This window comes from Cyprinus carpio, chromosome B24 (assembly GCF_018340385.1).
Source record: "Cyprinus carpio isolate SPL01 chromosome B24, ASM1834038v1, whole genome shotgun sequence".
Lineage (NCBI taxonomy): Eukaryota > Metazoa > Chordata > Actinopteri > Cypriniformes > Cyprinidae > Cyprinus > Cyprinus carpio.
In genome coordinates this window covers 2,095,861-2,123,009 of record NC_056620.1, presented here as the reverse complement: position 1 = coordinate 2,123,009, position 27,149 = coordinate 2,095,861, and the positions used below count along the sequence as shown (strand labels likewise).

The following is a 27,149-nucleotide window of genomic DNA, read 5'->3' as shown; positions in this document are numbered from 1 at the left end:
TTTGATCATTTGTGGACGTTGTCTATTAGTTTCACTTTTGATTGATTGATTGATTGATTGATTGATTTACGTATATAATCTGGAACCTTTTCTTTTCCATTTGATTTATCACTGCACATTGCACATTATACAACTTCACAGTTTTGGAATTTCCCCAAGCATTAGTACAGTCTCTGATTATTATATATCTGAGCTCCTCTAAATAACCCGCCCAGCAAAATAAGGCTGTAAATGATGAGGCTCCGTGTCTTTACCGACAGCTCTGGAAACTCCTTCAAGTGCTTGACATGTTATTTCTCGGTTGCCACGGAACAACCGACAAAACTGTGTTATCTGTCAAAGGCGAGAATTGGAGTAAAACTCAGAAAGATGTCTTTTTCATGTTTCTGTCCATAATGCATATCAGTTCTGGCCGCCGGGCCTCTCTGGGGAAACGAGAGCGAGCCGATGAGAGGCTCTTCATTGTGTCAGTCTGAAAGACTGCGCTCCTTTTGCGTGCTTGTTGACGGTGTGACAGGAACTAAATGACTGGGTGAAAATCACACGCGTGAACGCTGTGTTAGTGCCTGCGGATGACGCCGCCGCATGTGTTCTTTCCGCCGACTTCACCTGGATGTTGGTTCTCAACCTGAGAGCTGCTATTGTCTGCTGAGAGCCACCTGTGTTGCCATAGCAACCGCTCAGGCACGGGATGATGGGGTGTGTGTGTGTGTGTGTGTGTGTGAGGTGTATTATGAACGGAAGGAGAGATAGGGGCCTCACCTGAATGCTTGGCTGAATCTCTATAACTCGTCTCCAGCCTCTTGCTCTCGGCAGCTGGACTAAAGCCAAGCACCTGGCATTCTTCAGTTCATGCGGACTCTCGCTGAGGGTCAAGCTCTGTGTGGTGTGTGTGTGTGTGTGTGTGTGTGTGTGTGTGTGTGTGTGTGTGTGTGTGCTAGTGTGTGTATGTGTGCTGAACCTTTCTTAAAACACTTTACCTTTGCTTTGTATATAGGTGTTATACAGAGTGGATTTTTCTCAAATGAATCACCTTATAATGGCGTCCCTGCTGGAAAAAAGCTGATTTTGGAACACAGTAGCTGGATTTTTGCTGGTCAGCTGTGACCAAGATGTTTTACTAGGTTGAAACTTGGTCTAATTGACCAGCTAGAAATGATGGCATGCTCCAGATATGATATATAGTGATATGGAAATGTATTTCTGGATTTTACTCCATCAGGTGCTATATATGATGGGTTTGACTCTGCGCTGTGATTCCTTTGTCCCTGTGTACAACAGGACAGCGCCCACTCAACGGGTGCTAACACAGATCTCCATAGTAACCATTGTAAACATCCTGTTTAATGAGTCATGTGATCCCGCTGTGTTAATCTCTCCCCATCTCTCAAAGCGCTCTATAATTCAACCATGTTTATTGTGTTCATATTATTATATTCATTTTGTTAATCTTGAATGGCATTTTATTAATGTGTCAGCTTTGAGTTAATGGTGTTTTTGATGAAAATTTGTAGTCCCCTGGCAGTAAATATGCTGAAATGATGGCTTAAAACTTATCATATTTAACTACTGTGAGCATCCTTCCTTGATAAAGAGTTTTGTGTTTATTTGATGCCATTTGTTACATTTTTAGCTTTATGCACTTTTGTTTGTTATTAAAGCTGAGGTATGTCATTTTATACACCACTTATGTCACAAAAGGGATCTGCAAAATGATTGTTTTCAAACAGGTATCCTCCAAACACTTTCACTTTCAATAGATGCACCACAGGCGAAAAAATAATGAATAAAGAACCGATTCGAAATGAATGAATCCATCCTGGCTTTTTTTCTTGCAATTCTGAGTTTATATCTCACAGTTCAGTCTTTTTCTGGCAATTTCGAGGAGAAAAAAATTCATTGTGAGCTATACTGTCAGAATTAAACTGACTTTTTAAAGTCAGAATTAAAATGAAAGCAAGCAAGATAGAAACCAATTGAGGAAAAAAAAATTCCATGACCAATTGCAGGAAAAAATACATGTGAGCTACAAAAACTTGCAATTGAGGGAAAAAAAATAAATAAAAAAATTTCATGACAGTTTCATAATTCAGATTTTTTTTTTTTTACCCCTCAGAATTGCAAGAATAAAGTTTGAATTGTGAGAGAAACCATAATGGAAACAAGTGTGTATACTTTCCCTGCCTGTCATTGGTCAAACAGAGAGAAAGCCCCACCCCAAACTCATGCCATTGGTTAAATTGTTGCTATGCTGGGCTGATTGGGATGCTTTAGAAAACGCCACAGACACAGTGTTCATATACTTTTGGTGGCTTATTTTTAGATGCATATTAAATTGTGAAAAAATATTTTAATATTGAAAAATGTTTAACTCATCAATGTCATTTGACCTGTTCTTTATCTCTCTAGAAAGAACAAGACGACTTAATTTTGACCCCGGATGGAACGCGAGAGTTTATGACGTTTGAAATCCCTCTCAATGACTCGGGTTCGGCCGGGCTAGGGGTCAGCGTCAAGGGCAATAGATCTAAAGAGAGCCACGCTGACCTGGGCATCTTCGTGAAGTCTATAATCACTGGAGGAGCCGCCTGCAAGGTGAGGAGCAGCTCTCTGATTGGCTACGAGACTCATCTCTCATACTTTTTTATTTTATTTTCATATATTCCAAATAAACTTTTAATATGTTCTTGTGTGTGCGATCACAGGACGGGCGGCTGAGGATAAATGACCAGCTGATAGCCGTTAATGGAGAGTCTCTACTGGAGAAAACCAATCAGGAAGCGATGGAGGCCCTCCGCACATCCATGTCCATCGAGGGCAACAAGAGAGGCATGATTCAGCTGATCGTGGCCCGGCGGGTCGCAGGGAGGGGAGAGGTCAGTCATCCACTGTCTGCAGCACACAGGAACCACAGAATCTGTGTTTACATTGTATTATTTGGCTCTAAGCTGTAGTTTGAATTCCCAGCATGCCCTTGTGAAAAAGAAGTGTGCTTCATTGTATTGAATGTGCTCTTGTAGTGTTCTTCAAATTTGAAAAGAACATTTCTAATATAATATTAATGAAACAAAATGCCACTTGAGTGTACTTAAAGAGACACACTTTCATGTGCTCTCTACGCGTCACAAATTAAAAGTTTTACATTTAAAGTACATTTAACTAATAGTTTTAATAATAACAGTTGGTGGTTCCCATTGACTTCCATAGTAGGAAAAAAAATACTGTGGAAGTCAATGGGATCCACCAACTGTTTGATTACCAGCAATCTTCAAAATATCTTCTTTTATGTTCAACATAAGAAAGCAACTCATACAGGTTTGGACCGACATGAGGGTGAGTAAATGATGACACAATTTAGATTTTTGGGTGAACTATCCCATAAAGTTCAAAATATCAATTATACCTTAATTTTTAATCCTCTCGAATGAACATTGCATGTGAATGGTTTGGTTTATTAAAAAAAAAAAAAATATAAATTTAAAAAATATAATCTGACAAAAATCTGGGAAAAAAAGCCTAACAATGAAGATAATCTGACCCAAATTTGGGGATAAAAGCCGAAGGATAAATTTGAAAAGTATGTTTTGTCAAATTGCTGGGAAATTTAGTGTGGCATGAATTGAAAGATTGAACTCTGCATGACCTAAGGAGCCAGAAACGTTGTTTTTATAAATGCGAGAGTGTTGATAGCGATTTGAGAGTGTTGCAGTAAGATGGGATCTAGATACAGTACCAACTTTTCCCATATGGTTCTAGAGGCTGCCATAGACTTGAATGCAATAAACTACCAGACAATAGTTCAGTGCAGGTCCTTAAATTCTGATGAAAATGGCTTTCATCCTGCATAAAGATGAACGGAGCGGCTGTCTGAGTGACTGACAGACCGGCCGTCTGAGTTGAGTAGTGTCTGCGGATGGGGAAGTTTGACTGCAGAAAAAGTGAATTAAAGTGAGTAGTTCTTATCAGACAGACACAGGAGACAGAGAGAGAGAGAAAAACAGAACACAGTATTAAATAACAAACGGATTGCGATCGAAAGCAATTTGACCGCTGAAATGCTCATGCTGATTTATACTGATAACAGATGGCAGTATGAAATATCAAATATCAACTTCAAATGCAATCTTTTCCATCCCCCCTCTTTGCCCAATGCAGTCCTTTGGATGTGTGTTTGTGTTTCGCTATCTTTTTTTTTTGCCTGCACAGAGTCATAACATCTGAAAGTGTAATCTAACACTTATCTTTCTAAAGAATATACGACAGGCGCTTTGAAGGCGCTGCTTTAGGAGGAGATGAAATTCAGAATGATGACTGCTTATGGAAATGAGACGAGTGGCGTCTGTGGCCGTGCTCTCACGCTCCGAGTGGAGAGGATGTTTCCCAGAGGAGAGTGTGGTTGCTCAGAGCTCAAGGGACTTAATAGAGTCTCCTTTATGGTTCTTTTAGATATCAGTTGTGTCTTGGATGTTTATTTCTTAAAAAATATTCGGGAGAAATAAAAATAGACAGTAACAAGGCAATGGTTTTCAGTAAGAGTACAGCATGCTATAAAATGAAAGTGAATCCTGTAGCTCGGATCATTTGCTCTGTTTGATGAGAAGAGTTTGAATTTATGATGAAGCAGCACAATTTAAGACATTGATGAGATTTGTGCTGAAACACATTTTTTTTAAGGAGAAAAATCCGTAAACTCACTTATTGCTTTATTCATTAGATTTTTTTCAACCACATCTTCTGCTCACCAAATCTGCATTATTTCATCAAAAATACAGTAAAAACTGTAATATTGTAAAATATTATTAAAAATCAAATGAACTGTTTACTATTTGAATTCATTGTAAAATATAATTTATTTCCGTGATCAAAGCTGAATTTATCTCCAGCATCATTACTTCAGTGTCTTCAGTGTCACATGATCTTCAGAAATCATTCTAAGATACTGATTTGCTGATCCAGATTTTTTTTTTGGAAACTTTTTTTCAGGATTTTTTATGAACAGGTCGTTCAATGAAAAGCATTTATTTGAAATAGAAATCTTTTGTAACATTTTAAATGTCTTTACAGTCACCTTTGATCAATTTAATATATCCTTGCCGAATAAAAATAAGAATTTCTGTTAAATAAAATAAAATGAACTAAAAATAAATAAATAAACAAACAAACAAAGTTACTGACCTCAGACTTTTGAATGGTAGTGTATATTTATGTATATTGGAGTAGCAATAATAATTAAAATGTTTTATTCATGTCAAACATAAATTGTGTAGGTAAAAAAAAAATGTAAAAAAAAAATTATTGTATATTATTTTCAGCTTACTGCCACTGACTTCAGGAGAATTGGGTGAAATCACTGTTAAATCCAGCTAGTAAATTGTGACTAGTAAAATCTGTGTTGTGTAAAAGCCTGATGTGATACAGGAATGTGAACCATTCTAAAATAAGTCACTTAAAAAAAGGTAAGTCACTTGTAAAAAAAAACATGTAAAAAAGGGTTAGACAGGAAATACACCATGAAAAGTATATGGTACACATTGCTTCATCAGAGCCTTCACTCAATACAATCTGCCACTCACTTCTCGGTGCTATGCTGCCTCTTCTTGCAAACTCACAACCTGAAGACCACACAACAGAGAGAAGAAATAAGTCTCTGTAGTACCTTTTGTTCCCAGTCTGCCTCTTCTTGCAAACTCACAACCTGACTAAAATATAACGTGTTTTGTAATCAAATCACGGATGCTCACACAGAAACCAGCGACACACACCAAGAGCCCACTGCTGCGCTCAGATCAGCCTTTATTAGCGGCTGTGTGGAGCTGATTGGACCTGTTTGAGAGCAGCAGACCTCATGCTTTCTTCTGTCCCCTCACACACACACACACACACACACACAACCAGATGCATCCCTTCCATCCTCTCTTGCTCGTCCCAGCCAAGGTCACCCGTCGCCTTCAGGAGCACCCGCCTCAAGGTCGCTTTTATCTGTCTGTCAAACGAGGAAGAGGACGGTTGCTTTCATCCTTTTCATCAAACTTTGAAGTGCAGCCGAGCTCCCACTGTGTATCAACATACACTATAAATTGCGCTTTGATATGGCATTCAGAGAGGTGGAAAGCTGAAATAAGAAAAAAGAGAGATGGCAAGAGTAGTGAAAGTGGAAAGAAGAGGAGAATGATGGGTAGCGAGAGATTGCAGGGGCCACTGAAGGAATCAGAGATTGTGCGGCGCTGACATCCCTCACATCCCTACTCTCATACACCAAAATACAGAAAACACAGGAAAACATAAAAAAGAATAAAAACCAACAAAGTCCGCTCACTGTCCGCTGCCCTGTGTGTGTGTCTGTGTGTGTACTCGATTATGTTTGGGAGAAGCACACTCTGTCTCGAGTCCTGTCCTGAATGTGAATCGATGTCCTACACTGTCAATCAAAAACTCTTGTTGTTCCAAAATACAGCAAGTCCATTCACTCATTAGTAATAGCAGGTATTCATATGTAAAGTGTGGTTCTACAGCAAATACATTTTTATATGCTTGCATAGACACTAAAAATCTGCATCTCAAATGTTCACACATTTGGCCTCGTTCATGAAACATTCGTAAATATAGGAGTAAATTCGGAGTAATTTGCAAGTAAAACAGACCCACCCGAAAACTCTCCTCCGGATTCACAAATGCTTCGTAAATGTCCAATTTGATAGTTAAACATGCATATGTTAAGAACTTCCAATCATTCGTGAATAGGGCGCTCGTGCACGCTCATTCACAATTAGCATAAGCCCCGCCTGTGAATTACAGCTGCGCAAATCATGTGTCCAGGAACGCAGTGGAATGATCTGATCTACTTTCTCAGGTTTGGCTCCAGTATATTGCATAAATGCAAAAAAGAGTGAAGGACCATATGACTAACAATAGATATTCAATAACGAGTGTCCACTAAAGAGTACTTAGCCAGCTGAAAAATGTCAGGTGCTCTTCTGAAAATGAGCAGTTGGTGTCGCTTGAGAGCATTTCGGTGGCACAGCGTTTGTCCAGCTGAGATGCTTTGGTTGCTATGATTAGGGAATTTATGTCAGAGCGGCTTTTCGAATGATTTACACAAAAAATCATTCTGCTCGTGTTTCATGAATGAGGTCCACTGCGTATGAATATATTAGAAGAGCATGTTTTAGGAATCCTTTTATGTTCTCTCTCTCTCTCTCTCTCTCTCTCTCTCTCTATATATATATATATTAGTGGTGGGCATAGATTAATTAAGTCTCACGTTAACGCAGCACGTTAACGCTGATAACGGCTCACAACTCCTATATTATATATAGGTGTTATATCTAATGATATATATATATATTATACATATTAACATATATATCATGTAGATCTATACTTATATACATATAATATATAAATATATATACATATAAAACTATATATATAATAGCTATATAGACAATATATATATCTATATATATAGGGCTGTCAATTGATTACAATTTTAATCTAACTTAATCACACCCTTTTTTCTGTGATTAGATTAATCATACACTTCATGAAATTAGCATAGACAAGGTTTGAAATTTACTATTTTGTCATCATTTGCTATATCCAGCAAAGTACACCAAAAGATTAAAGGGTGTTTCACAAAAATCTGTATTTTCTGCAAGCGTTTTTCAAGATAAATTTAGGTGTCTTTCCAAAAAAGGTACTTAGTAACTCCAAAAGGACACCAAAGGAGCCCATATAAACACACATGAGAGAAAAAAAAAAAAAAACAGAATTTTATAGTATGTGTACAGAGCTTTTTTTACATATTAGAGAAGTCAAGTTGTGATACCGAAGAAGGGCATGTTTTATGAATCATTTTATGTTCGTATAATATTGAATTTACTGGATTAATAAGTAGATTTTTATTGTATTTAATAAGAAGCTAATGATTAAGAATGCTCAATGTCATTACATTTAGAAAAAAAAAAAAAATATTCTGTTCTGTGAACTTCTGGTGCTATATTCAACTCGTTTTGAGTTCATTCGTTCGTTCATCCATTCTACCGATGTCTAAACTTCCAAATTTTAGAATATTGTAATTATTACTTAATTATATGTATATAGACACGCTTTAAAAAAAAAAAAAACTTATAAAATATACACACTTTTATATATTTTTGAGTAGTAAAACAAAAATGTAAAAAACTATAGTGTTAAATGAAATAAAGCTGAAATTAAATAGTATAGATAAAACCTTAGAAAATTAGAGAATGAAACACATAAAAAAAACAGGTTTGCATTGAAGTATTAAAGAAATATATGACAAAAGCGACTGACAAAAAAACTAAAATTAAAATAAAAACTGAAAATATAAAAATAAAACCTTATTTGAAATATTAATATTTTAATAGTATATCAGTAATATTAAAATAACACTGTTGTTGAGAAGTGTTTAGGGTAGGGATTAAGAAATGTCTATTTAATTGTAAAAAATAATTCTATAAAAATATTTATAGAAAGTTTCTAAAGCTGAGCGTACATAATACTTTTATATGTTAGTTGCTGTCACTATGTCAATATATGCCTCAGTGACTATAAAACCATTCATCTAAACCTTGTGTACGGATACTAATGAGATGAGGCTGTCTTCAGATACATATGACGCATCTTAAGATTTTAAGATCTTAGAAGGTAGCTTTATTTCTTCCAACCTTTTGGAGCAGCGTTTGTTTCTCAAGCACCTGCTCTCTAGGAAGGCATTCCATGATTTGAAGTTGTACAGTTTGTTCTTCTGACTGAAGGCTCGTAGATGGAACTGGGGAAGGCCTGCCATGGAGAGAGTGACCTGATTTTGTCACAATTACAGTAGATCCAAAGGCTCAAACTGTAAATGAAGGGTTTAATAATCAGCCGCTGACTCTTGTCTGAAATGGGTTTCAAATTGAGAAGTGACTATCTCTCAGACTGCCTTTGGTAATTGAAGCAGTGATGTTCTTCGTAAGGGATTGTCGTGACCCAGATAATGATGTAATGTATTATTGGTCATTGCGTTTTCTTTCTCAGTTCAATAATTGAGGCTGAGCTTCAGAGAGGCAGCGGTTCCAATCGATGGCTTTCGGTTTCTATTAATATAAGGTCATGAGTTCTCAGGCAATTAAAAGTCTTGCAGTCATTTGAATTCAATTAATTTCTTAAAATACTTTAAAACTTATTATGTTGCTCGACTTTGAGTTTTACCCCCCGTCGCTGTAAGATTACGGGGCAAAAACAATATTTGTATTGCAGCAGAACTTTAAGCAGAAATGGAGCGTTCAGTATTTAACGCACTTAATATTCTTATTACGATTATAAATGTTTGGAATGAAGTTATCAAAGTTCAGCAGAGTGTTCAAAGACAGCCTCTGAGGATTGTGGGTAATTGGAAGCGTATGTTGCTCTTCATAAAGGTCGGCATCTGAGCCTATCAGTGCTGGATTATTGAAATGAGAAATTAATACATTTCCCCGGATTGAGTGTATCCAATTAGTTTTCCACGCCTCTAGTGTATATATATATATATATTGTGACGTGGGGAAGAATCACTCGACAAGTTTAGGCTTAGTGCACAACAAAAGGCCCCGGAGGGTGGATTTTATTTATACAAGGTGACAGGTGCAGGATGGCAAGCCGCGGTGCGTGGAGGCTGGTGCTCACACAGTGCTCTTCTTCAGTGCTCCGTCCAAGTGAAAGTGGGTGTCCAAAACGTGCTCCAAAGGGATGGGCTGTCGGTCACGCTGCTTTCTGAGGAAGGGACAACGAGAGAAAGGGTTAGTCCTGCGTGCATATTGGCTTCCGTCTCCCCCCTTCGCTCAGCATCTGCTGCTTAAAAGCAGTGCTCTAATGAGCTGCAGCGGTGGCCGATCAGCCGGCGTAAAAAGGTGTTGTCGGTGATTGCCAGGGCGACGCTGATTATTCCTCCAGATGACGCTCGTCACAATATATATATATATATATATATTCAAACTTGCATTTGTTTGTTGATCTTGTATTGTTTTTTTATAGTATTGATTATATTGTGTTCAGAACTTTGAGAAGCTGCTTTTAAAGGCGCTTTATAAAATAAAATTATTTATATATTTATATATTAGCATATATATATATATATATATATATTATATATATATATACAGTCAGCGTCAAAAGTTTGGAAACATTATATTTTTAATGTTTTTGTTAAGAAGTCTCTTCTGTCAAAGCCTGCATTTATTTGATCAAAAATACGGGGAAAAAAAAAACAGTAATATTATTGTGAAATATTATTACAACTTAAAAGAATAGTTTTTATTTGAACTATACTTTAAAAAAATAATGTATTACTGTGATGCAAAGCACACAGCATCATACTCCAGCCTTCAGTGTCACATGTAAATCCAGTTTCTATCACATGATCATTTAGAAATCATTTAATATTCTGATTTATATGAGTGTTGGAAAACAGTTCTGCTGTCTATATATTTGATGAATAAAAGGTTAAGAAGAACTGCATTTATTCAAAAAAAAAAAAAAAAAACATTTCTAATATATATATATCTAATAATATATTTTCTTTACTATCACTTTTTATCAATTTAAACACATCCTTGCTGAAAAAAAGTATGGATTTTATTTTTTAAAAAGAAAGAAAAAAAAAATACTGACCCCAAATTACTGACCAGTGAGTGTATATGTTATACAAAATCTTTATATTTTTAAAAAACATAGCTTCTTTTTTTTTTTTACCGAAATTTCTATATATTCATCAAAAGTATGGATAATATAAATTTGTGAAATGATGAGACAAAGAATATTAAAATTGCACCAGAACTGTTTCCAACTTTTGATGAATCATCATATTAGAATGATTTCTAAAGGATCAGTGTGATAATGATCCTTTGTAATCAGCTTATGCATCACAGAAATAAATGATCATTTAAAGTGTAATGAATTTTAAAAACCAATTATTTTAAAATTGTAATAATATATCACAATTTACATATTTTTTCTGTATTTTTAATCAAAACTAAATCAGGCTTGATGAGCAGCTTCTTTCAAAAACATTAAAAATAGTAATGTTTCCAAACTTTTGGTCTTGTACTGTGTGTGTGTGTATATATATATATATATATATATATATATATATATATATATATATATATATATATATTAAATGCCATTTAATGATATCTAAAAACAACAATTTATACATTAATATTATTATTATTATAAAATTTTTTTGTTTATTAATTGTATGGATATCACACATAATATTGCCATTCAAATGCCATTTAATGATATTTGATACTTTTTGTGCTATAAACAACAATGTACATTTAATAACACAATATATTTTATTTAGACTGGATTTTAATATTCAGTGTAAGTGTAAGTATTTTTTCCTTGACTTCTAAATGTGATTTTGCATATAGCACATCTATCTTCATGCATATTCATGCAGTTTTGTCTGAAGAACTGTGAAGGGCCCTCTGGTCCACTGTTTTATGCGCGGTTTCTTTGAGGATATTTTCTTTTTTTCTACAAAGAGAAATCAAAGTTATTGCACATAGCTGGAAATCCTTCAGGGAGCAGAGAAATGCACACACTGTCCTCACTTGGAGATGCTCCGTTCTTTGAAAGTATGAAATTTGCATCAAGCCAAAGATAGTTTGATGTTTTACAAAAGTACTATTTAATATATCCTTCGAAGTGTTTCTCACTTCCTTCTATTATTTCCTCCTTGTTAGATTATTTGAACTTTGTAGATTAGTCTCAGAGGAGGTGTACAGTAACCTGGTAGATGTTTGATGCAGTCTGCTCTAATTGTCAACCAATGAAAGAGAGAAAAATAGCACAGCAGCTGAAGCCTGGATTACACTATTTGAACAAGAAGTGAGTAAGCAAAGCAACAACATGCTTGCGTTGTGCTTTTATACCGACAGTGTTTTTGCTGAGTAAATGAGCTGTGACTCTATTTTGCACCTGGTAGATACATTTACTTGAGAAGCATCACTGCATAAGATATAAAGACTTGCTTTTGGAGAATGTGTTTTTGATATAATATTTATTTTATTTTATTTTTTTTACTGAGCTGTTTGAGTTTGCACCTTTAAAAAAAACAAAAAAAATTTGAAAAAAACTAAAAAACCCCCAACCCTAACTGACATCTAAGATGTAAGTTAGTTTCTTCATCAAACATATTAAAATAAATATCGCATCACATCAGTGTCTCATCAGCAGATGCTCTGCAGTGAATGGGTGCCGTCAGAATGAGAGTCCAAACAGCTGATAAAAACATCACAATAATCCAAAAGTAATCTACACTGCTCCAGTCCATCAATTAATGTCTTGAAAAGCCAAAAACTGTTTGTAAGAAACAAATTTATCATTAAGATGTTTTAATTTCAAAACTTTGCTTCCAGCTAAAATATAAGTCTATAATCCATGATACTGCTTCTTTATTGAAAAAGTCATCGGGTCTGAATCATGAGAGAAATCTGCACAGATCAAGCACTGTATATAAGCCAAAACAAATCTGTGGGTGGATTTTGATGTGAGAGACAACAGGAGATGGACTTTTTCACTGGAAGAAGCATTATTATGGATTATGGACTCATGTTTTGGCCAGAAGCAGTAATTTGAAGGAAAACATGTCTTGATGGATTTGGTTCTTACAAACATGCAGCTTTTCACTTCTCAAGTCATTAACTGATGGACTGGAGTGCTGTGGATTACTTGTGGATTGTTGTGATGTTTTTATCAGCTGTTTGGACTCTCATTCTGACGGCACCCATTCACTGCAGAGCATCCATTGATGATCAAGTGAACAAATCTTCAAACCCTATGAATAAAAAATCCTAAATAAAAAACTAAAAAATCTAACACCAAATCAAAAAAAATAATACACAAAATTACCTCTGTGTAAACAAGTGAAAAATCTGCCAGTACATCAAGACAAAGTATACTTTTATGTATCTTATATTATAAGATACAATATGGCCGTATTAAACCGTTAATATCTTATTCAGTGCCGTTTCTAATGTGAATGTATCTTTTTAAGTATGTTTAGTTTGGTTTAGTCCAGCAAAAATATCAGTTTAAAACACATTAGGAAGTAATTTTTCATTGCTGTAATCAGTTAATATGAGTGCCAAAATAAGTACTCTCTGCTTTAGTAATTGCAATTTTAGACTCTAATTCATTAACATTCTTATCAAACTGCATCTCAATTATGAACAACAGTTTTTTTTTTTTTCCTGCTAAAGTGCCTCCTGTGCATAAAAACAACCCATGTGGTTTGTGTCCACATGACGCTCATGAGAGCTGACATCAGGAAGGAAGTGCCACGCTGGCTTCAGAAAACCGTCCTGCTGAAATGAGGGCCTGATCGATTGTATCTTGAGAGAGCTATCAATCAGCCTGACTGCTAAATTATGGTTTTATTAGCATTGAGCCAGACTGCTGCTCCACGGGGCGAAACAGGGCATGATGGGACACATCCACACGCGCCAAACAATAAGAGAAGGACTTCTGGATCTGTACTTCATTAGTTTATTTACTCTCCGATGGACCTCTATGACATGAGCTCACGGTGGCTTACTGATGTCATATCACTGTGACTGGGATTTATGAGGAGGACAGAAGCATCATGGGAAATGTAGTTTTGTGCCACAAAGAAATTGCGAATTGGAAAAGCTGGGTGTGTGTACGAGGCAGGTTTGTTTGACTGGAGGCGTCCAGGGAGCAGAAGCCCGGCTCCGAATGAAGACACTCTCTGTAATCCACTCACAGCTCAGCAGGGAAACTCAATTGGTGCACCTGAGGAAGTAAGTGATTGAATGAAAGGGCAGCGTACTAAAGCACAGTGGCATTGTGCAGATTAGGTGTCACGACAGCCACTCAATCTGACTCACTCACACTTCACAAGGTGAACAGAGACAGTTGTGTACAGAAGAGATCAGCTTAGCTTTCATTTGCTCTTTGTTGTCGGTAAAAATGTCTCTTTTTAAAATACCATTAAATAAGTAATGATAATAATAACTTAACTATATTGATGCATTTCCACACTCTTTTCCCTATAAAAAATAATATATGAATAATGGAAATACAATGTATAAAAATGTAGATATGTAAATATGTTTATAATGCATAAATAAAGCAAGTGTGTAATATGAGTGTTATTTTCCGTTCCCACGGCTCTCTGCCCCGCCCCACACTCCACAAAATCACACAAAAAAAAAAATTTTTTACATAACATAATTTATTTTACTTAACATAATAAAAATATTATGTATATATAAATATATACACATACAGTATATATTTTGAAAATATGTAAATTTATTTACATGTATATATTTATAATTTATATTATATATAAATATATTCAATATATAAACAACATATTTTTCTGAAATATATACCTGTACATGCATGTGTGTGTATTTATATATACATAATAACTATACACTTTACACACACATATATTATATGTAAACAAAAACTTTTATTTTGGATGTGATTAATCGTGATTAATCATTTGACAGCACTAAAATACATTTAAATCTAAATCTATAAATATTAATGCATGTATCTGAAAATTGAAAAAAATATATCCCCCTTTTAATGAACAACTACTTTTGATCTGCTCATATCCCTCTCCCTCCGGTCATGCTGTAGATGCCACAGGCATGAGTGCTATATCATGTGACAGCCTGTATTTATATATCAACCTATGTCCAGTATTCATGCAATGGTCCCACACAGATGACTAAGGTTAGCCAATCACAATAAAGCCCAAATACACATTAAAAAAAAAAAAAAACACTAAAAAAAAAAAAAAAAAAAAAAAAAAAAAAAAAAAAACTAGCCTTTTTAATGCTACATGGTCAGTAATTCACCAACATTTTGGGTGTAAGAAACCTTGACTAATGCCGTATTATATGTGGATTTTAAATGTGTAGAATTTGGCTCCTTTAACTAAAGCAGTTGTACCCATTCAATGCCCTTACTTTCACCACTGAGAGAATTAATTCACCCATTATGGGGACACATAATAAACTGTCACTGTCTCAAAAGCACAGTATTCACAGGGTAAATTTGAGGAGTTCGACCCACAGCTGCACAGCCTCGGGTGCTTGTAGCCATCATAATCCACTTGAAAAATAGACTGAAAATATGTGGGAGAGGACAACAGATCTGCAATGGAAAGGGGTTCATCTGCTCTCTATACAGCCGAGGAAATGAATGCCAGGAGAGGGAGAGAATGGGATTGGAGAGATGCGATATAGAGGGCTAATGAGGCTGTCTGGGTCTCCAGAGAGAGCTGGACAGAGCAGAGGCTGCATGTGACAGCTTAAGACCTGTAATTACAGGCCGAGAGAGGGAGAGGGGCGCTGGATTAAGACCTCATAAACAGCATCAGGAGGCCAGCCCAGTCTGGAAGTGTGTGTGTGTGTGTGTGTGTGTGTGTGTGTGTGTGTGTTAGAGAAAGGATTAGAATGAATATATGATGCTGCTATGTAGACAAGGATATTCTCACTGCCATCCAAGGTCAGAGAGGATTTTCTCAAATGTGTTTTAATGTAAAACATGAATACAAAGTTGTGTATTACAATGATATCATCATGGTTAAGGCAACAATATGAAAAAAGACCAGTGCTCAATTGTTGCATTTATTCCATAATTAAGTTTTTTCATTTGTGTATTTCTAAAGGATATACTACTAGAATGATGGATGGATAGGTTGAAGGAAGGATGGATAGACAAATAGATAGATGGATAGGTAGAATAATAGGTAGAAGGATGGATGGAAGGATGGATAGATGAAGGATGGATGGATAGATAAATAGACAGATGGATAGGTAGAATGATAGGTAGAAGGATGGATGGATGGATGGATGGACGAATGGGCGGACAGACAATGGTTGGATGGATAGGCAGAATGATGATGGATGGATAGGTTAAAGGAAGGATGAATAGATGGATAGGTAAAATGATGGATGGGCGGATGGATGGACGGACGGATGATGGATGGATGGATAGGTTGAAGGAAGGATGGATAGATAGATATATGGATAGGTAGAATGATAGGTAGAAGGATGGATGGATGGACGAATAGGCGGACAGGCGATGGATGGATGGATAGGCAGAATGATGATGGATGGATGGATAGGTTGAAGGAAGGATAAATAGATGAATAGATAGATGGATTGGCAGAAGGATGAATGGATGGATGAATGGGCGGACAGAAGATGGTTGGATGGATAGGTAGTATGATGGATAGTTGCATGGATGGATGGATGGATGGATGGATGGATGGATGGATGGATGGACAGGTTGATGGAAGGATGGATAGATAAATAGATAGATGGATAGGTAGAATGATAGGTAGAAGAATGGATGGATGGATGGATGAATGGATAGGTTGATGGAAGGATGGATAGATAAATAGATAGACAGAAGGATGGATGGATTGATGGATGGAAGGATAGATAAAATGATGGATGGATAGATGGATGGATATGGAAGGATAGATAAAATGATGGATGGATAGATGGATGGATGGACAGACGATGGTTGGATGGATAGGTAGAAAGATGGGTAGTTATATGGATGGATGAATAGATGAAAGGATAGGTAAAATGATGACAGGTGGATGGATAGGCAGGTAGAATAATGGATGGATGAATAGATAAAATGATGGGGGATTTGATGGATGGATAGGTAGAATGACAGATGCAGGACAAACTAGCCTGCAGACTGCCAATCACAGCCTCTCAGGAAGACAGACTAGAAGGGGTGTTTAAATACACATGGCAAATCCTGTTTGAGGAAGCACTAGATTAGGGGAGATTATGTCTGGAGTAGGCAAAATAAATGGGTTCATAATAACCGTTCACCTCCCTTCCCTCCCATACACTGTGCCGTTAAAGATCTGTGTCTCCCACAAGCAGATCATTTCAACCAATCACCCTCTATTTTCTTTAAGAAACACTTCCTCGTCTCGTTTCTATCTTCCTCTCATTCTGTCATGCCCGTCAGACTTCAACAAAGGTTCATAAAACAAATCCTGGTTTTGTAATGAAAAGCTCATTGACAGAGTCAGGCTGAGCGGTTTATTGTCAGGCTGCCCGTGGCTCTTGTGTTGGATGAAGTTGTAATTGCGTTGACCCCTTCTATGCATGCTGTTTTATCAGGCCCAGCGAGATAAGTCAGCAGCTCTAGACTTCATTAAACATCTCATCTATATTAAACAGTCTGGTAGTTTCCCTTCCGAATACAGCGTTTGTTGTCCCCACCGCAGCGCCACAGACGTCCTGAGCAGATTGAGTAAGATATGTCTTGTGTGATCAGCATCCCGCTGTCCAGTAGAATCTTTTTTATTTTTGGTTGCTATTGATCAGAAGACATCAATCTCATTTCTCCATATGTCTTCTCTCGTATGAATGGAAAAATTGCACAGAGAGGATCCGAGAGCACCCAGTTTACCTGATCGCTAACTAATCTCTCATACCCCAGCCTTAGCTAATCAGAGTTTAGCGTTCATCTCACCCCATATCCTGGGTTTACCAGCAAATCTCTCTCTACTCAACTCTAGTTGACTCCTAGGCAATCGTATTTACTTATAGTCAGAACTGTTTATGTTTTTGATTGGGAACGTAGTAATCACTGTTATTACCTGTGCACAAACCTCTACCTCACAAGTATTTAACCTTGATGTATAACGTGTCCTGTACCGTTTGTGTTATGAACATGAAATTGTGTACATACAGTTCTAAGCTATCAGACTTGTAATGTTTTCCCAGTGGACTATAAATCAAGTGAAAAATCTAACAGAACTATAGTGAAAAATAGACCAGTATGAAAACATTTAGAAACTATCAAGAAAACCCTATGGATGGAAAGACAGTAGGATGGATGGATGAAAGGATGGAATGATGATGGATAGATGGATAAGTGGATGGATAGGTAGAATGATGATGGATAGATGAATGATGAATTGATAGATGAATAGGTTGAACAATTGAATCATGGATATGTAGAATGATGATGGATGGATAGGTTGAAGCAAGGATGAGTAGATGGATGAATGGATGGATAGGTAGAATGATGATGGATAGATGAATAAGTAGATGGACGGATGGATAGGTGGAATGATTATGGATAAGTAGATGGAAGGAAAGACAGTAGGATTGATGGATGGATGGATGAATGGGTGGATGGAAGGATGAATGGATGGATAGATGAATGGATAGATGGATGGGTAGGTATAATGATGATGGATAAGTAGATGGATAGAAATATGGATGGGTGAATGGATAAGTAGAAAGATGATGGATAAGTGGATGGATGATAAATGTATAAGTAGAGCGATGGATGAATGGATAGGCAGGATGATGGATAGATGGAGGGATGGATGGATGGGTAAAATGGTGAAGGATAAGTAGATGGATGGATATATGGATAGAAGGATGGATAGATGGGTGGGTGGGTGGTTGAATAGGTAGATTGTTGGATGGATGGATGGATGGATGGATGGATGAATGGATAGATGGGTGGGTGGGTGTTTGAATAGGTAGAATGATGGATGAGTGGATAGATAGATAGATAGATAGATAGATAGGTAGATAGATAGAAGGATCAAAGATGGACTGAGTCACACCTAGAAATCAGAAAACCATCAAGAACACCATAACAACCACTTTAGCACACTCTGAAGCACCAAAAATAGCTTGCTTGGTTGTAATGACCTAGCAACACTATGGGTCACCAACAACAACTTATGGATGAATGGGTAGAATGATGGATAGGTAGAACAAAAGATGGATAAATGGTTGGTTGGATGGATGGATAAGTAGAATGATGGATGACTTGGGCAAGTAATAAAATGTTTGGCAGCTATTGAGAACACCCCAGCAACCACTTTACCACATGCTAAAGCACATACATACCTTGCTACATTGTAAGCATTCCCAAAGTTCCCTAGAGGCTTGTTGCCATGTTCAGAGAGCTGTGTTCAAAAACAGACCTTGGACCTTGGTCTTCCTATTTGCCAGACCCAAGTGGTAAGAATGGGAGAGAAATATTACAGACCCTCATCTCAACACAGCCTCCTTCAGGACATGTTCCTTTGGGAGAAAGTGCAACCCTCTCACGATCAGTTTGGCCCCCTATGGGGGAAATGTATAATGCTAAGGACATGAGAACTCACAAAGGACTTGAGATCAGACCACACTCACCAACAGCCTAATCAAAAGAGCACAGTAACTCCTCTATTACCACTAGCGCCTGGGGATGAGACACTGAAGGTGTACTCCACAAGCTGTGCAACAACTGTCTTCGATGTTCAAAACTAGTGGGGTTAGAAATTAATTTATTCTACTTGTTCTGTGGTTTTTGTTACATCTGACAAAATTTAGAGACATTTGTGCTTAAAGCAAGAAAAAATATTTCATAAAGGGGCTAGAAAAGTAGCAGCTGAAAGATTAAAAATAAGCCAGAATAAAGAAGTGTATTTTTTCTTTCCTTCCCAGGAGGCTTCAGGTAGCCCGTCTGTGCCTCTGAACTCTCCACAAGACGAACATGAGCGACGGATCTCTCAGTCGCTGTATCCCGGAGAGAGCCTGGATGACAACCACACCCCACGACCCACCATGATGGGTAGAATGATGGGTAAGCTGATAAAAACACTCAAATGGCCCTGTCGCTTCACACAAAAATGGTCAGAGCTTTCTCAAACCAGCTAACTCCAATCTTTATTTTTGTTCTGGAGTTTGTAAATGGCTTTTATCAGTCTCTTGGTAGTTTCCTGGTTGCTCCAAGAAGATCTAATTGATTTGCCAAAGATAGTGATGTTTATAACATTTCATTTTTTTTTTTTTTTTTTTTTTTATGTTTAAGGGATAGTTGGTCTTTTTACAGGTAGTTCCACACTTGTATGACTTTTATTTATTTTTTTCTGTTGAACACAAAATACAATATTTTGAAAAAAATGCAGGGAACCAAAACAATTGTTGGTCGCCATTGACTTCCATAGTATGCAAAAAAATGTCATACAGGTTTGGAACAACTTGAGGGTGAGTAGATGATGATGACGACAATTTCAGTTTTGATTAAAATATCCCTTTAAATAGTTCAGTTTTAGACACTTTTAGGCTGTGTGTCCACCAAAGCGTTTTTATCCAGCTGAAAATGCCAGTTCTTTTTAAAACGGACAGCTCTGGGCACTTGAGAGTGCTTTGGAGGCACAGCGTTTAGCTAGGACCAACAAAATGTTTCTCCAAGCACTATTTTTAATATTATTAAATAATAATAATAATAACACACACACACACAAAGTGAAACTCACTGCCTTATTTAAATATGTCATGTTCCCATTGAAAACAATTTTAAAAAATCATGCTAGCCTTTAAGAATAAATACTTTGTTGGACACGCAGCCTTGAACAAGTGAGCTAGATGTCCTTGAGCTCACGTATTTGCTCAAAGGGCTATATCTGGTTTATGAATAATGTCATTAAAAGGAAAAGGGTCAAGTCACATGTGGTTTGAAGGTTTCTTCCTAAGTGGATGGTTCTTGGTCAAAATGATTGCATTGTAATAGTCATTTATATGCACTGCAAGACTATGTATGCACATGCGCTGTCAGTATATGTCCTCACCTTCTGTTTCCATTTCCACCTGTTTCCACCTGTCATATACGGTTTAAATGCACAGATGAGTGAGCAGCCGGACACACGCAGGCTCAGCCCAGCCAGTCCCAGCATGCTCCTGTGGTTTTGTAAATGGGGGTTAATGTCATTTTCGAGCCCCGTGTCTCATCCAGCATGACTCTTTCAAGTCAGTCCTGATTTCTCTCAAACTCAGCTCTAGTTCTAGTCCTGCCAGACAATTGGAATCGGCAGACCAATCCTTTCACCGTCATGCTTGTCATTTCACAATCGACTACTCAGTCTTGAACAATAAGCTCTTTAGTACCTGACGCAAACCCTCTTCTTCCTCCTCCTCATTCCCCTGCTTTTCTTTCATCCCTCAATTTCTTCTTCATCCTCTTGTTCTGACCTTGCCTACTGCGTGTGTTCTCATCGCAGTGTGAAGATGAGTCAGTCAATGATGTCTCATTTTATTATTATTATTATTATTATTATTATTATTGTTGTTGTTGTTGTTGTTGTTGCTGCCAGTGCTTATATAATAGTTATTATTTTCTTATCAATAACAACTATACATATTAGCTTTAATATTTTAGAAATGTATTTATTGTGAAAGCTTTTTTTGTTTGTATAATAATAATAATTATACATTTATAAAATATCAATATAAGTGATACCTATTAATATATAAAATGACTATTTATTGCAGTTATTTATTTGTTTATTTATTATCAGTCTTTTTCCCTTTTGTCTTCAATTCTCCTTCTGTCCTAGTTGGTTTGCACCAATGTATGCATTGGCACTTTCTTTCAAAAAAGCATGGGAGTGATTCTTTCCCAGCGCCAGTGCAGAGAAACTCTAAAACTTCTCAAAAAGCAGCACTACAGAGAGTTTAGCTGTACATCTTCACCGGAGGAAAGTAAAAAGGCGAAAGTTTGAGAAAGTTTACCTGAGGGAAGATGGCACCCTTCAGCTGTTGTAGGCCTGACACATTGTCATACATCTCATAAACTCGCACCGTGCTCCTGACGATTGTTTCACCACTTGTCAGTCACTTGCATGACACGTTATTTTTGTTTATAAAAACGTGAAAAAATGCAACAATAACACATCACACATTAAATGGTCCATTGCTGATGTTTTGAATGTCTGTCACGTAACTTTACGCACAGCAGGACATGAGGACGGACCTTGATGTATGGACTCTGTCGTGTTTGTCAGAGGTCGTTTTCTAAAGGACCAAGATGGAGACCTGACTGACAAAGCATGCTGCATCACTGTCAGGAAAATAGTCTTCAGCAGCCACAACTCATTTCAGACATATCTGCTGTCACTCATGAAGGAGCAGACATGGCAGGGTTTGAGCTACAAGGTTAGCGAGATAATGTCGTCTCGCATGCCTGTTATGACAGGCCGGGATGAGGAATGAAACTTTAAAGCTTGAAAAAGACTGAAATGAGAGAAAACTCAGAGGAATAAAGTGCTATAAATATAAATTGGTAGTTGATGGGTAAAATGTATGTGACTAGATAAAGTTCAACAAGGAGAGGAGCTCATGCACATAATGGTAGAAGATTTAGTTTTTTTATAACTAGATAAAGGAAAGTATAAATTTTAGGTTGTGTATCTGGTCTCTATTTATTGATTGGTTGATTGATTGATTGTTTGTTTGTTCTGTCTAGATTTACACCTGTTTCTGTTTTTATTACAAATTATCCTAAACAAACAAACAAAATAGCCGGTGCAAAAATAAACAAACTATTCACTATTTAATTAAAAAACGGTCCTGCATAAATAAACAAATAAAAATATGATTTTCAGAAAATTCCTTTCAGTCTTCAGATAGTATCACATTTGAAATAGTATTTTTGGGTCATTCAGCATGTGATTTGTCAAAAATGTCAAACACAATGCAAGTCAAACAAAATTATTTATTATTATTATTATTATAAGATTTTTATGAATTTTTTATATCATTAAGATATTTTGTATCAGTGCATTTTTTTGCGTAATCATTGTATCAATAAACAAAGATTTAGGTTGTTAGACCCCTTAACCTATCCCAAAAACTAAATCTCAACCTAAACCTACCCATTTTAATGTAATAGACCAGAATATGCAGGGAATTACCGTTTAGTAACATAAATAAGCATTAAAAATAATTTTCTATAGTCGCTAATGCCACTCCTGCCTCTAAACATGAGTTGAATCTAAATTGATGGTCGGCAAGTATAAACTGATGAAACAAAATTAAACGAACGAATGAATGAACAAACAAACAAACAAATGAATGAACAAACGAGCGAACAAACAAATGAAATAGTGGCAAGTATAAACTGATGAAACAAAATAATAATAATAATAATAATAATAATAATAATCAAATGTGATCTGACAAATACTACTAAACAAAATTTACCAAAACCATATTACAAAACATAATCAAACAAAATAAAAATTTAATCTTAGAAAATACTATCTCAAATGTGATACTATTTGACCTTTCATACTATTTGAAGACTGAACAGAATTTCCGAAAATCATATTTTAATTGGTTTTCAAACCACATAAAGATGTGTTCTTATGGTGTTCTGCTGTTCAGATTGTTCAAAATTACAAATAGCTAAATGTATCAGGTCTCGTCTGTCCTTCTTTCCTTGTCACATATAACAGATTTCTACTTTCTAGAGTTAGCAGCCGTGCTGTAGATGTTGGATTCTTGTAGTCTTGTGAGTTCAAGTAGATCTTAGTGTTACTTTAACATGTTAAACACAGTTAAAGTGACACACAGGACTTTTTCCTTTCATTTAAGGGGAGGTGGTGTACCAATTTGAATTTGCCCTTCACAACTGTTGATTTCCAGAGAGAAGTGCCTCTAAGTGTGTGACGGGAAAGGTTAGCCCCATTAAACAGCGTAAATAGGCATTGTGCCAAAAAACGGTGTATATGGGTGCATTAATATTCCTTCATGTAAAGCGATGTTTCTGTGACTGGTGCTTCTTGGAGACTCGCTAACCATATTCTGCCCATAGAGAGACATTCTGAATGAATCTACCTCTGAATGACAGTCATTACTGTAGCGAATGCCTTGTGCACTTGAGGTAATCATAGTGGCAGAACATTTTAGTGTGTAGTCATTTAGACAGAGTCCTGGAAATCGTTTTCAGTACTTTTGAACAGGGCAAAAAAAAAAAAAAAAAAAAAAAAAGATAAAATGAGAAAAATAAGCCTTATTTTGGATTAACATGTATAATACATAATAACATTATAAACGTTGTGTTTTAAATGAACACCATGGTATTTTGTGAGGGGGGTAGTTTCGAGGTCATCATTTGTGACATTTAGAAACTGCTCTGTGAAGTGTGTATGTCCATGTGGTTCAGCTAACAGCAAGCCTCTCAGAAGATTGGCTAACGTTCTGGCAATGTTCTCTTAAAGTTATGAACAAACCTTCATCCAGGAACATTAATAGAATGTCTGTTTAAAGTCATTTGTTCTTTAATTAAATTATCGAAACATTAGCACATTATTTATACGTCCTTCATGGAATGTTTTTCTGAAACATTTTAGTTGGTCATTTTTTTTAGTATTTATTTACATTTAAAAATCTGGACCTTTTGAATGTTTAAAGAGCTTTAGCGCTTTCAGAACAATGGCAAAACGTTCTTAGAACATATTTTTGTTTGAAAAATGATTATGAATTAGTCTAAATAAGGACTAGTTATTCAGCTAGCGATTTGAAATTTAGCTTGTGATTTATTTAGTGTTTTGGCTAGCGATAGTGTTTGGGATTTGGTTAGCTTTTTAGCTAACAGTATAGCTTGTGATTCATCTCTGATTTTGACTAGTAGCTTAGCTTGGATTGGCTGGCGATTTCATTTGGGGTTTTGGTCAGCTTTTAGGTAGCAATACGTCTTGTAATTCAGCTACAATTTGACTAGTGCTATACCCAACCTGGCCTCATTGTTTATTCATAGGTATTAGTACGTAACGTTTACAAGCACAAAACTTACAATTTTGTATGTTTTTGTTGAAGCTGAAATGTAAAATTTGGATGTATTTCAACATTTAAGACGTATAAATTGCAACATATATTTTTAGCTAAAAGATGTAACGTTTATGAATCTTTTATATCATTAAGATATTTATATCAATGCGTTTTTATCATTGTATCGATAAAAGATTTAGGTTGTTAGACCCCTTAACCTATTCCAAAACCTAAATCTTAACCTAAACCTACCCATTTTATAGATAATATAAAAATATATATAAAATGTAATCGACCAGAATATGCAGGGAAATTACCGTTTTAGTAACAATATAGCATTAAAAATATATTTTTTATAGTCGCTAATGCCACTCCTGCCTCTAAACCTGAGTTGAATCATTTTTGGTGTATTTTATGGTTCTATTGTCAGTCACAGCATGTCGGAGAAAACACCATTTGTGTTCCACAGCAAACTAAGTAAATATGACATGATAAGTAATGGTTAAACAATTGCAGAAAGGTTATTCACTTTAAGGGTTTAAAGTGTAGTCTTGTTGAACATTGTGTAATCTTCGAAACACTTTGGCAGCAGAAATCACACAGAATAGAACAGAATGTTATAATTTCTTATTAAGTTAATGAGTAAACAATTAAAAAAATGCAACTGAAAACATAATGCTAGTGATATGAAAGCTGAATAAGGATTCATTTGTAACTTATGTTTTAGGTGTCATCAGTGCAGCATTATTATATGTTTAGATGCTGTAAATGTGTCACTATTGTATGTTACAGTGTTATATTTTGGCTAGTGATTCAGCTTGCAACTGCAACTGTGTGATGTCAGTTTTTGAATATAATATAATATTTATATTCAGAGTACTTTTAGTCACTTGACAGGCACTTTTATCCAAATATGTGGAATGCTACAACAAAATTGGTTCATGAGGGAGGGAGACGCCAACATGAGGAAAATGCTAATATATCACAGTGCTAATTATCTTCTTTAGACTTCTTTTATTCCTCAAACATAAAACTAATTAACAGTAAAGCTAATGTTGCTTGTCTTTGCAGCTGCATTAGTGATTAAACTTAACTGCTTCAAAGTTAAACTCGTTTTTTCATGCGTCGTCTCTGATGTTTGTTCTTCTACAAGTACATTAGGTTGTAAATGAATGAATTGTGAAATATAATCTTGTAATATTTTATCTTAATGCAGTTTCTGTTTAGTATCTGTTCTAATATAAAGACATAAAATAGCATTAAAACTAAACCCTGTGAGTCAGAGTGATGGGCGGGGCTATTAATCTGACAGTATAGTGCCATCACATTGATTGGCTGCAGTCGCTGTCAGTCAGATTGATTGGCGGCGCTGTCGGTGGCTGTCAGAGGGAAGAGCTGCCGGCTGTGAAACTGTGTGAAGATGTAGCATATACACTCAGCCTTACATCAATCTAACTGGCAGTGTGAATCCACCTCTCTCAAGTCGCTACTACACAGGCTACTTGTCAAGGTATAATGCAGCAGGTGGCAGATAACGTCTTGGGCTGAATCAAATGAGCTTTTGCTTCTTTCTCCATCTCTCTTTTCCACGTCCCTTTGGCCAAGACTCTGAGGGATAGGTTGTTTCAAGGAGTAGTTATTTTAAGAAAAGTACAAAAAAGAAGCAAGTTCTTGGCTGTAATTTCTTTGACGTTGAGTGCATTAGCATTCGAGCTCGCTGTGAGCACAACTTTGTCCTAATTGAAAGTCCAGCCGGTAGAGGAAAGTCACACTGTGATGCAAATTGAGGAGCCGTTGCTTACTTCTGGACGTGCTGTTTTGCAAAGAACCTGTTAATGAAAGAATGGACAGAACAAAGGGATGGAAGGGTTTTAAGGTGGTTATGTGTGGTCAGCATCAGGAGTTGAAGAGAGTGGAGGAACATCTTTGCAAAGTAAATGTACAAATTCACTTCACTTGTTAATGGCTGGACAATTTTACAACATTTGCAGTCCATTAATGTTTTAAACTGGCATTTCTCTGGCTTTTTTTATACAGAAGCATTTTAGAATATATGTAAAAATATGTTCTGGTAATTATTGTGTTTTTGCAGCAAACTGGGTAAAAAGCAAGTCGGTTGCAGCAGCATATTCAAACGAAAAGATCAATCCTTAGTTTCTTTCTAACATTTTTATTTTGTTAGTCCAACGCCATGAATGTTTTAACACTATGGACTCTCTATAGCTAAACTTCTGACGGTAAAATATGCAGTTCAGTGGATTTATAATAATTTTAATTTTCATTCAAATTTATTTAAAAAAGTAAATTGTTTAAAAAGATGAAAATAAAATTATTGATTTCTTAAAAAAAATAAAAAATAAGGGACACCAAATTTTTTTATGGTGTTAGACAAACCAACTTTGATTTCCTTGTCAAAGCCGATTTATAGGAAGGGCAGACATATAATCTATAAACAGACAGATACATCAGACGAGAAGTTGGGCTTTTAGTATTTCACTCTTTCATCACTTCTCTGTA

The 27,149-nt window shown here is 36.1% G+C and overlaps 1 protein-coding gene across 5 annotated transcripts in view; it reads left to right on the top strand.

Annotated features, from left to right (window-relative positions):
- Nucleotides 1–27,149, top strand: part of LOC109070279 (partitioning defective 3 homolog) — a 455,709-nt gene that overhangs the window by 251,727 nt on the left and 176,833 nt on the right. For all 5 annotated transcript variants that reach the window (XM_042751639.1, XM_042751638.1, XM_042751637.1 and 2 more), the window contains 3 exons: nucleotides 2,410–2,595; nucleotides 2,706–2,876; nucleotides 19,527–19,665. In XM_042751639.1, the coding sequence (XP_042607573.1) occupies nucleotides 2,410–2,595; nucleotides 2,706–2,876; nucleotides 19,527–19,665 (496 nt within the window). The remainder of the gene's footprint in view (nucleotides 1–2,409; nucleotides 2,596–2,705; nucleotides 2,877–19,526; nucleotides 19,666–27,149) is intronic.